At 50.1% G+C, this 17520-nt stretch overlaps 1 protein-coding gene across 1 annotated transcript; it reads right to left on the bottom strand.

Moving 5' to 3' along the window:
* Positions 1-486: 486 nt before the first annotated feature.
* Positions 487-5046, bottom strand: MCHR1 (melanin-concentrating hormone receptor 1). Its single transcript, XM_010579317.1, has 2 exons — positions 4989-5046; positions 487-1535 (listed from the first exon to the last, which is right to left on the bottom strand). The coding sequence occupies exons 1-2, from the start codon at positions 5044-5046 to the stop codon at positions 487-489; spliced, it is 1107 nt and encodes a 368-aa protein (XP_010577619.1).
* Between the last annotated feature and the right edge of the window lie 12474 nt (positions 5047-17520).

Genomic DNA, 17520 nt, shown 5'->3' with positions numbered 1-17520 from the left:
ACAGATGTCAAAGTTTCCAGGTCAGATTTCTTATCAAGAATAAATATATGACCTTGTGTTTCAAAGGTTCAAGTTTTGAATGAAGAAGCTCTATATTGACATGCTGCTTAGGAACCCCGGTCAGGCCGAGAGACGAGGAATCATTGGGCAGTGTTGTTGATAAAGGTTTTACTCTTCCAAGGTGAACATTCCCCCTTGAAATCCTCTTTCTGTCCTGCCTCTCTTTTCCATTCGTCCTCTTTGGGGGCCCAGTGTCTTGTGTGATATAGTCCTCCCATGCAGGAGTGGAAAGAAGCAGCAGTATGCAGCATCTCATAGGCCAAGGGCTGTGTAGGAGCAGAGCCCTGCAATGAAAAAGGGAGGCGCCTGGACTCTTGGAGGTGGAAGCTTGTAGTTCATATGCTTCACCAGGAATTGCTTGAACCTGCTGCTTCTCTACCAACTTATAGATCTGAAGGCTTTCTGCTGTGGTCACTTCCGAGCACCCTAGTGAACAGCCACAGTCACAGGCAGTGAACGTGGGGAAAAGTCCTCCAGAAACTGAGTCTGCTGGGTGGATTCTGGTGCCAGTTTCAGACATACACTAGCCTCTGTCATGCTGTTGTTGTTGACAGAGCTGCTGTTGCGACATGGCTCTTTTGCAGGGCGGATGGCCACTAAGAACTGGCGCTTGAAGGTCTCGCTGAGAGCAATGTAGAGGAAGGGGTTGAGGCAGCTGTTGGCATAGCCCAAGCTAATGGCAAAGTTGTAGGCATAAAAGAAGGCCATGGATGGTGTGTCAATGCCGAGGTGAACCAGCTGGAGGATGTAGAAGGGAGCCCAACAAATAAAAAAGGCAGAGCAGATGGCAACTGCCATACGGGTGACTTTCTTGGTACGTACCCGGAGGCTCCTTTGGGGCAATGGGACCACAGTGGTGGCCATGTGCTGGAGGATCTTAAAATAGACCACGCAGATCACAATCAATGGCACAGCAAATGCTAGCATGAACTGATAGAGGGTGAACCAGTAGATATCAGTCTCTGGGTTGGGAAGCAAGAGAGCACAGCGGACGGTCCCATCTTCCAGAGGCATAAGACCTGCATACATCCATACGGGAATGATGGTCAGGAAGGAGAGGAGCCACACCAAGCAGATAACTAGAGCTGCAACACATGGGGTCCGGACATAGGTAGATTTTAGAGGGTAGACAGTTGCTAGGTAACGGTCCAATGTCATCACTGTAAGGATGTTGGTGCTGGTGATCTGGCTGTTTGTGTCCAGGGCAGTGATAATGGTGCACAGGGGAGCTCCAAAGTACCATGAGCCATTGCCTAGGAGCTGATGGATGAGGAATGGCATGCCCAAGAGGAAGAGGAGGTCCACAATGGAGAGGTTGAAGATGAAAATGTCAGGCACAGTCTGTTTGCATCTCAGCTTCTTCTTCTTAACAATAGTGTAGATGACAATGAGGTTCCCCACAATGCCCAGGAAACAGATGATGCTGAAGAGACTGGGCATTATCACATTGGTGTATGGTGCTGGCTTCTCTGCTACTGTCAAGACAAACCAAAGCAGTGAGCACAACCCAGAGGCAACCTCTTTACATCTCTGTATGCTTGCCCAGTCCTGCAGCTAGATCTCCCTCAAAGATATAGCTTGGAACAGCGCTTAAGATCCTCTGCAGTATGGAGGGTCTTAGCTGGGGATTTGACACTTCCTTCTCTGCCACTCAGTACATGCAGCAGAACACCCAAATCTGGCCATGTGTAGGCATCTTTCCTTAGCTCTCCTGATGTACTTCTGTCCTGCTCTGAAATTCCCTGGCTCTTTTTTGGGAGACTAACATCAAGCTGGTGTGCCTCTGCACTTCACTCTTCCAGGGAGTGCTGAGTGTCCAGCCATTTCTGAGGGGAGTGGGTGAGGCAGCTGGTGCTTTGCACACTGGAGAAGTAAAGCCTCTGTATGAGTGCCAAAATCTGGATATAGCCAATGCTCAAGCTGTTGTCAGAAAGCTTTAGCTTGTCTGTTGGGCGGTTTATCTGTTGTACAGTATGAGATAGCTCTGTTGTCAGGGTTGGGCCAGAGCATGCACTCCATTCCATCTTCCTTCCCTGCCCCTCTCCCTTTCTCTAGTTTCTTTTCTTGAAAGAATTCCAGGTGTGTGGCCAGACAGGGATTTGGGGAGTATGTTTCAGAGTGGCCCTTCAACAGGGAGTGCCCTAGCTCTACAAGGAGAAAAACATGGCTTAAAGCTGCTGTCTCTGAGTTCTGGATGCAGGTGGATTTCCAAGGCAAAATTCTTGCCTGATAACATTTAGCTTATCAGCACTGATGCTTGACTGTTGCTCTTTGGGCTAGGAGGCCCAAACATAATCTAATTCACATTTGCCTTGTCCCTAACCCAGGTTTAAAATCACATTGTGAAGCCACAAGCCCTCAGTCCCAATTAACAGGGATTTCTGCTCTTGGGCACAGAAGGTGGTGTGTAAGGCATTGATCGTGGTGCTCTCTGTTCTGCAGGACTGCCATGTGCAGTGTGTGATGGAGCCTGAAATCACCCTCAGCTGAGGCAAATCTCATTACTCCTCTCCTATGGGACCTGTTGAGGTTTTTTTCTAGGGGAACGCTTTGTGTGAGTTATTTGTGTGGCTTTTACAAGGACATGCATGACAGCCCCTAAGCTTAGACTGCATGTGTCTTTCATTGAATTACAGATGAATCAGTGTGGTGTTAATTGGAAATGCTTTCAGTCACTGTACTATTCCATCTCCTTAGCAGCCTACACCTGTAGGAGAAGTGGGGAAGTCTCCTCCAACAGAACCTAGGGAAATCTTGAAAATGAGATTAAGTGAAATAACAGATTCTCATAAGGTGTTGTCTCTGCCGAAGCGGTGTCTGTTTGCTGAGGTCATATTTGCTGATTTTGACCTCTAGAATTCTTGAGTACTAACTTCTCCAGATTTACTTTGGTGCGACAGAGAAGCTTGAATTGGCAAGATAACTGAAGCTACACTGGTGGCCTGTGGCTGGAAAAGTGTGTGCCGTATCAACGGTATGTAATATTTCAGTGCTCTCAGAAGTGGGACATGATGAGCAGCCACTGCCTCAGTTCTAGCACTAGAAAGCAGCCAGCTTAGGCATAAGCAAGGCCAAGGTCAGAATCCAGTAGAGTGGTTGCTGCACCATTTTAGCAGAAAGCTTCTATGCAGATGACGGAAAGCAGCCAGTGAGGCACAGGAGAACTGGCAGGGGCCTGAAGGTGAAAGCCAGGCTTGGTTGGCAAGACAAAAAAGCCTGGTCTGGGCCACTTGTGGGGGTTTGAATGGTCCCTGTTCTTCCTGGCTGCTCAATGCAAAAAAATGCCCCATGTTACATGGCTTCTGACAGGTAACATACTGTCATCAGCACCCTATTGAGACCTGATACTTGCTCTTCAGCATCCAGCCTGTGCATCCCCTGAACATCCAAACAGCTCCTTAATACTTGAACATGGCAGACTAGAAATTGGAAGATTACTCTGGTCCTGCTGTTCTGCACATAGCTGTTATGAGTTCTGCTCTCCTCTCTTTTAGTCGCAAACTTTGTTATGAATGTGGTAGGCATGGATTGTATGAGTGAAACATAAGGCCACTTGGTTAGCTGGAAATTGGGACAAAATGTCCTTTTCCTGCAGTATAATCAATACAGTGCTCATGCTGATCCTGTAATGTTTGGAACAAGCTCAGCTGATCTTAAAGCAGAATGTGTGCAAGCCTGAAGGCTTTGTGTGAAAGGTAGTCTGTAGAGCTGTAGCATCTTTCCTGCTATTGGTATTTGTACAAGCAGGACTTTCAAGTGGTTTTAGCTGAAAGCTAGTGTGAAGCTATAGCTCCTGTCTGTATTATGGGCTGGAGTCAGAAGTGCATGACTATCAAATACTCAAAAGTTATCTTTTTTTTCTAAAGCCTCTTTCATCTTGAGATATCACTGAACCTGAATTTTCAGGGCTGCTGCTGTGCACATACAAGTGGCTTGGCTGTACTTTGTTTACTGAAACAGCTACTTCAGGCATTGATTTCTCCTTGCTTGTAGATCTGTGGCTGCCCTGTTACTCTTTTAAAAAGTCCCAAAGGGGATGGCACTATGTGAACTGAATGAGGACTGGCCTAAATTTTTTTTCTCTAAGGTGATTGTTGTCCTCAGCCATGCCCAGATACATAAGAAACTACATCTTTACTGCATTTCAGAAGGAAGCACCTAAGGCACACTTTCAGTTTATAAAGGACAAGCTGGTGCACAGGGAGTCAAAGACCACACATAAAACCCCTTCTGTTGAAGAGTTTCACCAACTTGCACCACTGAGAATTGTCATGAACAACCCTAAACTATTGATTTGGGAACAGTGGTAGCACAGAGAAAACAGGAGACTGATGAGGATCTCTGCTTCCCTCTCCAGAGATGTCTCATGTTCTCTAGGCCTTGTTCCCCTCCCTGTCTAGCTGCGCTGGTTCATCTCCGCAACTAAGACCAACGGGCTGCTGGAGTTATTACTGTCTCACAGCCAAAAGGTAGTGAATTGCTTCAAGCCACTAGGGCCAACGGTGGTGGTCGAGCTTTATTTTGGTGCTGTGGTGTCCCGGGAGGGAGGGCTGGGACCCGGGCCGCTCTCCAGCCCCAGGGAGGGGGTCAGCCCCGTCCCGCCCGCCGTGTGCCCCCCCCTCGGGGCCCGGAGCTGTCCGCCCTCGGGTGCTGAAGGCGGCTCGCCCCTGCCGGCAGCCCCGGCGGTGGGGTGCTGGCGGGGAGGTGGGTCGACTACGACCGTATCCCTGCGTTCAGCCTCTCCCACTTTATGGGGTGCCGGCCGGCCCCGCTGAGCACGAGCAGCGCCGGGGTCAACGCTGCAGAGCAGCACAAGAGGGATGTGCAGGAGGACTTTCCCCTGCAAAGCTCTTCGCGCCCCCGCGCCGGCCCCAGCGCGGCCGCCTCGCCGGGGAGGTGCGCCTCCGCCCCGCGCAGCCCCTGCTCACCTGAGCCGTTTCGAGCCTCCGGCGCGGAGAAGTTGCGGGAGGAGTTGGCGGGGGCCATGGCAGCGAGTACCGGTGCCAGGGATGGAGAAAGTTGGGCAAGTTTCCTCAGTGGATCCGCGGCGGCGATGGGGTGCCCCCCCGCCCCCGCCCTTTCCCCGTCGGGGCGGACCGGGGCCGGGCGGAGTGTGGGAGGCAGAAGCCCTCCTGCAGCTGGCGAGCAGGGTCTGCGGCTCGGCTACGCTGCGCTCCGCCCGCCCACTCCCGCCCCGCCGAACCCGGAGCAGGTACTGACATCAAAGAGCAGCTGACTCCGCCAGCCACGTCGTCTGAGAGCATCCCTCCACCGCCGTCGGGTGGGAGGGAATGCCGGTGCCGAGCTGGGCTCGGGGGGAGCCTCCCTCCTCGAGTGGGAGGGGGCCGACTCCCGGCCGGAGGTTGGGCAGTGCCTCGGTAGGGCTGCGGCGAGAGCCCCTTTGCATCACACGCCGCCCCCGAAGGGATGGCTAGGATCTGCGTCCTCCCAGTTACAGCCAGCCAGCTCTTGCTATCGTCAGTGGGAGAGGAATAGCAGATTTTGTATTTTAAGTAGCTCTGATCTCCTGCCGTCAGTGTGTATCTTTCTCTCTTGCAGAGACATAGGCACTTCTCATCCCTGAGTCACAGGCACATCACCACTAGTGGGGTTGGGGGATGTCAAGGCACCAAATTACTCACTGAAAACTCCGTTGCTTTGACCCTCTGACCCCTCTAACTCCAATTCCGACCTGAGACACTTCACTTGTAATTAATTCTCTGCTGTTTTCTACTGTTCCACTTCTTGCCACAGCTCATTTGCTTCCTAGCTCCAGAAATTAGCTTTATTGCTAGCTCAGGTTTTATTTGTATTCTATTATTTTGGCCTTAAAAATACTAGGCAAGAGCTCCCTTAGGCTTTGAGAAACTGCTTTGCTCTTTTTCTGTGCCTTGCCAGAGCAGTAGCTTGCTCTTTTCTGTGGCTTTCAGCTGATGATTTTGTTGTGCTTCCTGCTCACTGTTTATACATGAATTTGGTTCCTCCATTATGGTTTGATAAATCACATGTTACCAGGGTGAAAGGATCATTCTGTACCATCTGTACCTCTGAGCATTTCCTGCACAGAAAAAGCATGATATCTTGTCAGAAGTCTGCAAGAAATCCAGCAGCAACAGGCAGCTTTTCCTCTGTGGTAGAGTGCAGTGTAGGGGATTGGGTTTGCTTTATAAAAACTACATCTGTCTGTCTGGAAATCTGCCTTGCTTCTGTCTCTTTCTCTGTAGTTGCAAAGGCTGCCATCAGCTGTAGGGGCCATTTTTTGGAGCTTCATAAGGCTGTATCAGTCAGGACTAGAAGTAATCTGTACCATTAAAAATGAGGTCCAACGCACATACCAGCAACAATGCCAGCATGGGTTGTAAGCCAGACTTGGCAGCAGCATTTTCAGTATGGGCCTTTTACTATGTAAGCCAAAGGAGTTCATCATTATTAGGTTGTCCTCTAGTGGACCAGCAGCAGACAAAAATCTGGAGCATGCTTCACCCAGGCATTGTAGCTCTTAGGAATTAGAGACAGGCTGGGGCCAATTTGTCTGCTATGCTGTGAGGTTTTTGCTGAGTCTCTGGAGCTGCCTCAGTTGGTGATTTGCCCAGGAGGTTTTTGCCTGGCAGATATCCATGGTATATAAGACAGTTTTGAACCTGCAGAGCTTGCAGAAAAGTGCTGTTTCTCAGTCACTTAATATTTTCTTTAAAAAAAAACTTTTTTCCTCACATCTTGGGCAAACGTTAATGTTCCTCTCTATGGGGTTACTACTGCAAAGCAAGCTACAGTTTGTGTACTGGGATGACAGAACTAAGGCAAGAGAGCTATTGTGAACAGGGTGCTGTCCTCTGCAGTGAGTGCCTTCATGTAATTTTGCTTAATCCAGTCTTGAAGTACAGAGTATGAGTGTTTGCATGGGAAACCGGTGGGCAGTTGCTATTCCAAACATTTTCCCTGCAAAGACAAGCTCCTACTCACTTTCCCTGGAGAGGAATGAGCTATCTTATAGCTTTCAAAGAAAGAACCTGACATTTAAATTTAGCAGTTTCCAAAGCACAGCATTATTTTTAATTTGCAAGCTCAAATATTGCTGTTCACTTAGAAACCACCTTGTGTTTGAGGAAGTTGTAATTCCTTCTTCTCAGCCGTAGGGGCATAATAAACCACAGCCGCTCCATCCCTGATGCATGTGTGTCACAGCTGCAATGACAAAACTGTGCTCAGCATATGATATTCACTTCACCAGAATGGTGATGTGACTGTTTTATTATTGGGCTTTTATATTCAGACTTTGACAAGGTTTGGTTCTCCCTTTTTGCTATGTCAATAATTTATGGAAGTTCTTGCCCCAAAGACAGGCTGGTCTCTGTAGAACCAGCCCCACCAAGCTGAAAGGCTGGAGAGAAGGAGAGGAATATTAACTGCAGCAATTGGTGATGCATAGCCTGTCTGTGCATAGAGTTCGCCATTGCCAGAAGGAGCAGGCACAGTAATCGGCTCATTATCTGGCTGAACACTTGAAGACAGCAGCTCTCTGAAGGACTAGTTCTGTGAGTGCTCATCTACTGGAAATTGCAGGAGGGATGAGCTCTCAAGGGACCTTGGGATATAGCCGAGGAATGGTACTAACCACTCTATGTAATTACAAGGAAGATTGAGGCACTAACCCCTTGAAAACACATCTTAAAAGAGAGATATAGTAATTAACATTTAAGCAGGGAACTGCCATCTTGACAGCCTAATGATGTAGATAAAGGTGTGGAAATGGAGCTCAGCCCTTGAACATAAAAGAAAAAAAGTTACTTCTTCCTACAAACTTGGCATCACCACTACCCTTAGACCATCCTGTCTGCAACATCACTGTTATGAAGAAAGATAGGAATCTTCCAAAGCTGCTTCTAGGCAAATTCTGTGACTAGGGAGTGAATCTGGCTGGTCTAACAGTGGTTTAATGCTGAAAGGCTCTTGCATTTCAGTAATGAGTTATATTTCCTGCGTCTGTCCCAGCTGGAGATCCTGTCTTACGCAACACAAGTAGAACCACAGCATCCCGTGGGGCAGAATGCAGCGCCGGCTTCTGTTACTGTGCTACTGAAAGCATTTCCCCAGCTTGTTTCACCAAATAATTTCTCATTAAATGGAGACTTTCTCATTTGCTAAATATTTATTTAGCACCTAGCTACTACTCTGGTTTGCACTGTGGAGAGAGGAGCCTTCACTTAAGAGCCAAGTTGCAAATTCTCCCCTCTAACTCACTGGTCTCCTTATTCACAACTCCAGACTTATAGAATGGGCCTCTGCATTTTTATTGCTTAGCTCTTTGTCTTTGTTTATATTGATCAAATAGCCTAATGGGTGAAGTTTTGCCCTTGCAGTGGTCTTAGGGCTAGGGACAATTTCATTCAGGATGTGTTAGACGTGGTGCATCAACCCTCCATACTGGCTGAGTACTTGAATATTACTGTCTCTGTCCGATAGCTGCACATCAGTCCCACCCCTTTTCAGGCAAGATTGGTAAAGTAGTTTCTAACTACTGATCCATTTTGCCTCCCTTGATTTTTGGAAAGTGAGTCTTTGCTATTACTTCTCATCTACGGAGAAGGAAAATGTCACGTGGCAAAGTTAAATAATTTCCCTAAAGCTACATGCTGAGCTTGAGGTCAAAAATTGACAGCAATTCTCTCTACAACAGCACTGGCTTAGGCAGCATCTTATCCATCTTCCTGCAATGATTATCCCAGCACAACTGTTTGTATCCCCACAGAAGCATGTGTGCTGAATGTAATCATTTGACCAAATAAAAAAACCAAACAGAAAACCCAAAGGTTTGAAGGAGTAGCTTCGTCAAGGCAACTTGATGGTGACTCAGGTGTTGCTGTCATCGATCTAGATGTGCACTGCGTATATGGTCTGGCTGATTGGCAAGAAGTTGTTGTCATGTCCTGATGCCTGATTCGATTCAGATCAGTGCTACTGTGCGATCTGGTACTGCCCTGGGCTGGTATTAATGAACATGGAGCCATGGCCTGAGACTAAGCTCTGAGCAAACCCCCCATTTCCCAACTCCCAGACTCTGCTTTCTCTTATGTGTGTGTGTGTATAAGGAATAGAGCAGAGTCAATCCCCTTTCTCAGCTGCTCAATAGTCATACATGGCTTTAGAGGAATACTTAGCTAAACAATCATCTAAACACTCTTGTTATCCACACTGGATTTCTAATTAATTAACACAAAGTGGGCATTTATCTGAAACCAGATGACCACCTCTTCTCTCCCTGCAGGCCTCCTGCCCTTGAAATGACAGGTCCGAGCTGCCTGATCAGTCCTGGCTCATTCCAGTCTCACGCTGTTAATCTGAGGTTTTAGCTTTCAGCCTCTGCCCATCCTGGTTGCTCGCAGCAAGCCAAAGGCCAGGGCAGCAGCCTTCTGTGGTTTTTTTTTTCACTGCTAAAGGTTAGAGGATCCCGGAGACAAAAGCGCAGCCAAAAATAACAAGAAGGGGCCAAGTAGATCTTGCCCTGTGACAGGGAAGCCGAGAGGCTGGAGGGCTCCATGGCTGTCTGCGACCGATGAGCTGAGGTCAGGGATGCGGATGTGCACTCGGTGAAATGGGCAGATCCCGTCATCAGAGATAAGAAGCTGCTGGTAGCTCTCTGTTGGACAGAAACAGCCAGGAGCCCCAAGGGAGGCAAATCCTGCTGTAGGGTATAAGGTGTTAGTTACTGTGCTTCTCTTTTACAAGAACAGGCATTAGCACAAGGAGGCAGCAGCTGTAACCTGAATTCCTCCTGAGTCTGAACAGGGGGAGGGAAAGTTTTGGCTCAGATCTGTAGCTCGTGCATAACTGTGCATAGGGCTCAAGATGAGGCAGAGCAGGAGGATTGATGCAGGGGGGATGATGACCAAGAACAGATGCCTGCCCAACCCAAAATGAGCGCTCTGCCACCCTTTTCAGTGAGAATGATGGTGTTGAACTTGGAAATGGAAATTACACATCCGAGATGAAGCAAAACTAAAAATCCTGAGAGGCTCAAGTCAGGGAGACAAGATAAACTCCAGTCAGTGCCTGGAAAGAGCTGTCACATGAAATTGCAAATCCAAGTGCGAGGATTTATGACAGAGCTAATAAAAAAAAAAATTTAAAAAAAAAAAAGTGTTTTATAACGAGAGACGGCAATCCTGCTGCCTGATTCTGAGCAGGGGCAGCAGGGAGGAAAGTAGAAATACTTGAATTTTGAGCTGCGGTACATTGATTCTGCCCAAAGCCCAGTAAAGCGTTTGATAGAGCAACTCCCAGGAAATTCTTAGGTTGCAGAAGATGTGGAGAAGCACAAAATCTGTAAAATAAATAAGTAAATCACAAGTGAGACTGAACTCTTGTGTTGAGACCGGGGCTGTTAGCGGTGGTAACATGGAATGGGAAACCCTGCTGATGTGGACCTGCAGGCCCCAGGAAAAGTTCTGCTCACTTTGGCAGTCAGGTTGCTGGAGCAGTCAGATGTTTCTTTCCTCTCTGTTTCCTCCCTGCAAATGAGCCATATGTGCCCTGTGCCACTGCTGGGCACGGAGATGTCTGCTGGGGTTGAAGGCAGTGGCTGAGGGCACTGGAAGAGGTGGGAACCTTTTAAAATGATAAAGGAGTAAAATGATGCTCACTTATGAAAATAATAATTGGTAAACCACTTAGCCCCTTGGGCTGTTAAATGCCAAAAGCAGAGACAGACGTTTCGGCAACAGCAATCAGCATTTGTTATCAGCTGGGACTTCATTAGTTGGAAAGACGGGAGAGGAGCAAGACGTGGGTTTGGTGTGAGCTCCTTGTTTAACATGGCTCAAAAAAAGGCAAATGTGATTCTCAGAGGGACCAGGTGAGCTGTTTCCCTGGCAGGAGTTACTGTTATCGCATAAGGCAGGGGTGAGGCTTCCTCTGAAAACCTGTGTGGATTTTTGGTCTTTCGTGTCCAGGTCTACATAGAAAGTTGAGCTGCAGAAAGACAAAGCAGGTCATGGAAGAGTTGGGGTGCAGGGAGGTGACTGGGGTGGTGCTGGGGATGGGCAGACCCAGTACCACATCCAGTTTTGCAGGTCAAGCTCACAGAACAAGATGTTTTCTGAGATGGTGCTTGTTTTCAGACTCGATGCGGGTTTCAGGAGAAGGGTTAAACAAGCCAGAAGTTAGCCATTTTGCTGGTTGCCTTAAAATATTTGGAGAGAGTTCATCTGGATAAAAATCAGCCCCAAATGTTATTTTTGATTGACTCAGTTCCTGGAGGGTTTTGTGGCAGTACAGGATCCAGATACATCAGTGCGATGCTTTCTAAATGTCCCTGTTTGCCACTGGGCCTCTTTCTCTCTTCCCTCCCTGATTTTTCCTGCTGTGTGAGAGGGGCTGTTGGTCTAGAAGGCAATGGAGATATTTCTACTGCCTCCTGCCCTGGGTTATTCCTTTACGCAAAGGCCCCTTCCCACATCTTGAGCCACTGTAGCCCTGTGGTTCAGTGCAGTCAGATCCTCTTCCCACTGGCACTGCGCACAGTAGTCTTGCTCATGCCTGCTTTTTTTTTTCCTTTATGCCTTATTTTCGAGACTGGGGTGACAGTCAGTGCCTTTGTAAAGCAAATTGAAACGCACTGTGCTAAGTTTTGTATGTATGCGTGTATGAATCTGGGCTGTTGAGGTTGCAGCTGGGGTTGTCAGCAGACCTAGAAAACCAGACCTATCTCTAGGTCCAGGTTTCTTTCCCATCAGAAAAACATAGTTAATTAAAGCCACCTCCTGAAAGGAATTTCTTAGCCACACTAGGGGGATAACAAAGCGAAAGCCGTGTCCTTAATCCTGCCCTTTCATCTCCTGAAAATTCCTTCCTCTCCTGTCTCTTTCTCTGTGTCCTGATTGTTAAAAGAAATGAGAAATAATTTCCACTTGGAAAAAGCCCAAGACAACAAAACTCCAGCCCAGCTGATGGTGGCAGAAGCCAAGGAGACGGGCGCTGAAAGGAGGGAGCTGTTAATGAAGCATCAGCAGCAAGCCAGAGGCAGGAGCTGGAGCCTGTCCAGATGGCACTGCTAATTCCTTGCGTTCACTTTACACGCGTGTCCTCTCAGGGAAGAGCCCAGCCGAGCGGCCGCCCTCCGCAGCGCTGGTCAGTCACAGCCTCATCCGCAGCCCCGAGAGGGGATTTGGCTGGGTTACTCCAGGCGTCCAAATTGGCTCATCCAAATTCCCTCCATGGATAGGGAGTGACATCTTCCTTGCTGAGCGTCAAGGGGGAATGGAGTCGCAGACTTTAGGTTTTGGCACTGCATTCCTGCAGGGATGCATCACTGCTCCAGTTGCTGCTTTCCCTCCAGCCAGCCCTGCGACCGTGGCAGGGAAGGACTGAAAGGAAGGAGCGGAGCGGGCAGAAAGGCAGGGAGCAACAGGAACGGGGAGCAGGGCTGGCAGCGTTGGGGACAGGGGTGCATTGCCACGGCCCCGATGGCGGATCGTGCTGTGGCCAGGCCAGCAGCACCCTGTCTGCAGCCCAAGCACCCACAGCTTCCTTTCATCCCCAGTCAACCCGGATATTCATGTTTCCTGGCCTGACAGATAAGGCGGCCTCGCCATTAATCAGGAGGCCTGGAGAATGGGATCAGCGTGAGGCAGGCGTGCTGCGGAGTTAATCTCCTTTACTCCCCGATGATGGATGGAGCTCATTGCAGGCATTAATCAAGTCTGTGTGCGTGCACCGGGCAAAATGGATTAGATGCTATGCTGTTGGCAGAGGTGCTCCCCCAGTCCCTGGGCAATCCTGGAGGATGCCTGATGTAGTACCGGTGCCAGCCGGGGCTGCAGTGCAGTGTCATGGCATGGGTGACAGAGGGATTACAGCTGCTAGATCCTGGGGAGCGCTTCCCTGTGTCCCCTCTTCTGCTCTGCAGGTGCTGGCTGTGCCTTTCTCTGGGGACCAGGCTGGGAGGTGGGTCCTGGCCACGGCTGGACTGAGCTCAGTCGCGAAACCACTTTCCCAAATAACCTGCAGAAGTTGCTGGGATGGTTCCAGGTCCATCTGAACATCTCCAGTTCTGGAGTCCCAAGGTCTGCTTGTTACCCAGAGGAGACCTGGCTGCCTGTGTGGTGAAAGCTTAGATGGGAATGGAGCTGGAGCACCAGGTAGCAGAAACCACCTGTGAGCCCCTAGACACTCCGGGAAAGGGCTGTCCTGGATGAGCAGGAATAGGACCCGCTGTCAGATCCCAGCCCTGGTCATGGCTCTGTAGAAGCCCATGTAAAAGGTTCTTTTCTTTTGGTGTGAGATCAGTGCAGGGTAGCTCCAAACTGTGCTGTGGGCTACTTTGGACATTGTAGACTTGAGGAGCAGTGTCTCAGAGTCAAAGCAAGACTGTCGCAGATACTATGAGAAAAATGCTCTTCGTCTGCTTTGGACTGTCATTGGAGGTACCGGCCAGTGAAAATAACCCCAAGTCCTTGTCCTCCAAAGGGAGAAGCTCAGGCCTGAGGAAGCAGAGGGAAATGCCCGATTCATGGACTGTGCTGTAGTGCAAGTGTCACACCACAGGGAGCAGGGTATGGATTTCCATCTTAGCCATTCTGTAGCACCTGCTTCTCCCTTAGAAATGAGCAGCTCGGGGTATTCCCGGCAGGGAGCCCTGAGCCCTGATCTCTATTGAAGCGATGCCGGTGGCCCACATGCTCCCTGCTGCACAGCAGCTGGAGGTTGCGATATTCACTGACAGCCAACGAGTTGTGGTTTTCCGATGATTAATGACACCTCCCTCCTCACAGGAGTCATTCAGCCTCCATGCTCTTGGATGATAACGGAGTCAGGATGAAAACTGGGAGTTTCCAGAGAATAACGCCCAGCACAGGGACTGCAGTGCTGGGGTTGCAGGTTGGTCTATTCCCCCCAGGTTGATCCTGGAAGGAGACCCAGTTTCTGCAGGTAAATGTGCATGACCTTCATTTCCAGGATGGGTGCAAGAGGATGAGCAGAACACAAGAGGTTTGTTAACAGACATTTTCTTTCCCCCCCCCGCCTTAAGTGCAAAGCCCAACTGACATCAAAGCAACAGAAAGTCTAATCCTGTTTTGAATCAGTGGAAGCACATGCAGCGAATGTTAAACAGGGAATCCGGCGGCAAAAAGAGGGAGGATTATCTTTAATTTCCTGAGTGAGGGACTAAGCAAGGGAGACGGAGAGAAAAAAAAAGGCACAGGACCAGAAAGAAGTGACTGTCAGCACAGGGAGGCTTGTGGAGGAGGAGGAAAGCGGGCGGACGGGGAGGATAGTGTGAGCAGCAGCACACGTGTGCCTGGAGAGGTGAGTCTGGCAGGAGCTGAGCGCTGGCATGAGGGAAGGCTGCTCCTGCTGGGAGCCCATGCTGGCACCTGCCCAAGTTCCCACTGGATGCAGGGGAAGGGATTGTGCATAGGGTTTGCGGTGCCAGGGCAGCGGCAGGTGCTGGCTGTAACTCCCAGCTCCTGTATGAGCTGAGGCTGTGGAGTTGCTTTTTGAGGGAGCTCGGAGCTGGACTCCAGTGAAATGATGTAACAGAGGGCTGGTTACTTGAGGTTGCACGTGGGGGGCGGATTTCTTTGCTGTAGAAGACTGTAGCTGAGCAGAGATTCCTAAATCACCCCCAAAGCTCTGTTACCTGCTGGAGACCTTACTCTAGGTGTGGTTTATGTTGTTGTCTGCCAGCAGCAGGTACCATCAGCTCTGCTAAGGGCAGTCACTGCTGCTTTTCACACTACGGCTGATGTTTGGCTTCGTGGGGCACGTGCACATGGAGCTGTGTCGAGGTTCTGGCCTGGGGCTGGGCTGTGTCCTGGTGTTGAAGCCCTCCTGGTGGTGGTGGCCAGCCAGAGGCTGCAGGCAGCAGCTGTGCTGCACGTGTGTGGGGGCAGGAGGTGTCTGAGGCCAAACCAGCCTAAACAATTCTCTGCCAGAGCCTGGTCCCTGGGAGCACAGCATCCTCCTCCTCCTTGTGGGCAGTGCGTCTCCCTCTTGATCAAACACCCTAATTTTTCTCCTTGGACTTCTTCCAGTAGAAGCTATTGCCAGGAAGCTTTAGAAAAGGCGATGGAGTGAATGCATACATAAACACCTTGTGTGTCTGGATCCCCCATCCTTCTCCAGCTTTGCCCTTGACACTGCAGCCAGTGAGGTAGAGTGCTGAGCCAGGTGGGAAATGCCTGTCCTGGACTTAACGTGGGAGCGGATGGATGCCTGCACAGGAAAGGGTCCCTGGGGATGGGGTGTAACTGCTGACCATGGGGAATGAGACTGAGACTTGCTGGGCTGCTTATGGGCAGGACCAAAGCCCAGCAGTGGGGCATACATTGCCTTCTGGTGCTAAGTAACCCAGGTGCTGTGGGAATGAATGTCAGGAGCTTTGAATGTGGGCAATAACCTGCTTTCTGCTGTGACCTGATTCAGTTCAGGAGAGGCTCTTCCTCACCCTGCTTCATCCTCAACCTGCACTTTCCTCCCTGCAGGACAGATGCTGTGGTGCCAACATGGGGTGCCACAGCCTGTGCCGTAGTGGGGTTGCCTTCGTGGGTGTGCAGGTACCAGTCTCCAGCCCCACTCTGACCCTGAACTAGGACTGTCTGGGCCTCGGTGTCTGCACAGCCACCCAGGGAAAGGCACCCTGTCTGCCTATGGGAATCCTTCCCTGCCTGCACAGTTGCCTTCACTCCCATGTTAGTCTGAACCTCCCCTGCCTGGGTGCAAGAGGCAGCCTTGGGGTTGCAGCAGCAAGTCTTTGCGTTGAGCTGGGCGTGTTTCCTGCGGTTTTAAACAGCAGTGAAAGGAGGAGCCTGAGCCACAGCTGAGAGAAGAGAAAAATACCTCTATCCAGCTGGTTCATTACATACTTAACATGTTTTGGATATCTGGTATGGGCCTTTGCAGACCTCCTACCCGCTTGGGGATGAGACAGCCGTGACTTTCCAAGTTTGGCTTTCACGGGTGAGGCTTGGGAGTAGGAGTCTTGCACTCTCAAATCTTGAAGCCGTGTCTGTCACGGCCTCACCTGGAGCTAGTGCTGGCAGTGGAGCTGCTGTGGATGTTGCTGTGTGCATTGCTTCTGCCAGTGGGGATGCTTCCCTCCCTGGCAGCATGTGCATCACTTTGAGTTTTTACCCCGTCCTCAAAATAGTCTCAGAGTAGACAGGAGGGGTATGCACAGCTGCTGGGGCTGCAAAACGAGCTCGGATGAGCTGTGGCCATCGATCAGCCATCCAAGACATGGGCTGGGGAGAGCTGGCAAAGTGTTGTGGAGTGACATTTTAAGTCAAAACCACAGCACATCTAGGAGCAACTAATCTGTTCCTCCCCTTCAGCCTCTAACCCAAAAAAGCCGCTTTGAAATGTTGCATTGAATTTAAAACCCCAAACTAACTCCTTCACAATACTTTGCAAGGAGACGATTGTTGTAGCAGGGGCCTCTAGATGGCAACATCGACCTGAAGAGCTGAAAGCAGGAGCAGGGGCCCCGCCGAACCCGAGCAGCCTGGCCTGGGTGGGAGCCCCCAGGTCCCGCACCCAAAGTGAGGAACACGAATTGGTGCTGCCTTGGGCACCTTTCTACAGGGGCTGAGGACAGGTCCGGCCACCCAAGGGTGCCTGCACCCCGAAAACGCCCTAGTCTGCAAACATCTTGCCCCGGTGCAGAGAGGTAGCAAAATGTTAAAGGGGTCTCTCTGCAGTGGAAACTCAATCGATGCTCTCAACACCTGCTCTGTGGACACAGGGGAATAAATGTCATGGTAGGTCTGTCGGCTCTGTTAGGTGGACATGGCTGGAGCTGCTGGCAGGTCTTTGTGCTGGGATCACCCACCAGCCTTTCACCCTCTGAGAGTCTATGGAAAGCTGTGAGGTACGCGATAGGAAACGGGGGCCACTGCCTGCTCATGCTCATCCCCGCTCTGTTGCCTGTCTGCTGTACAGCGAAGGCATTGGGCTTCGGTGTGGAGTTGGGAGCGCCAATACATACTTTAATGTTCAAAGGCTGTGCTAGAAATTGGGGATTTCTAGTAAATCGGGGTAAACCTTCTAGTGGTACCCTCCATTCAAAAGTCTTGCATGACACCAGAGACTAAAGCTTAAATTACCCAGCTTTAACCACACGAGTGTAACTGAAGCGTCATAACGTTTGGGTGGGAATATCGGTGTGGCATGTCCTTACTGCAGTGTAATGGTGTGCTGCCGGAGGTTGTCGGGGTGGAAATGTCCTACCCCTGCCTGAAACAGGACGCACATTTTGTACAACGCAGGGCCTGGGCTCCTCTTTTGCAAAGTGGGTTTAGCCTGTGCCCAGAGAGCTGCAAAGCTTAATTAAGATCCTTAAGAGGACAAAAGGTACTACATAAATTCAGGGGATTATTATAAATGTCACTGCGTTCTACAAGCTCTGGCAAAACTCACAGGAGGAATAACGAGACCTTTCACTTCACAGCCCGTCCTAGCAGG

This window comes from Haliaeetus leucocephalus, unplaced genomic scaffold (assembly GCF_000737465.1).
Source record: "Haliaeetus leucocephalus isolate CR32 unplaced genomic scaffold, Haliaeetus_leucocephalus-4.0 Scaffold657, whole genome shotgun sequence".
Classification (NCBI taxonomy): domain Eukaryota; kingdom Metazoa; phylum Chordata; class Aves; order Accipitriformes; family Accipitridae; genus Haliaeetus; species Haliaeetus leucocephalus.
Note: the sequence above shows the minus strand (reverse complement) of the source record. Positions and strands in the feature narration are given on the sequence as shown.

Bases quoted from the DNA above. Each gene is read 5' to 3' on its own strand.
- MCHR1 (XM_010579317.1), bottom strand. From the start codon at position 5,046: ATGGCCCCCGCCAACTCCTCCCGCAACTTCTCCGCGCCGGAGGCTCGA. The intron at 1,536-4,988 runs GTGAGCAGGGGC...TTGTCTTGACAG, and splicing joins GGAGGCTCGAAACGGCTCAG to TAGCAGAGAAGCCAGCACCA.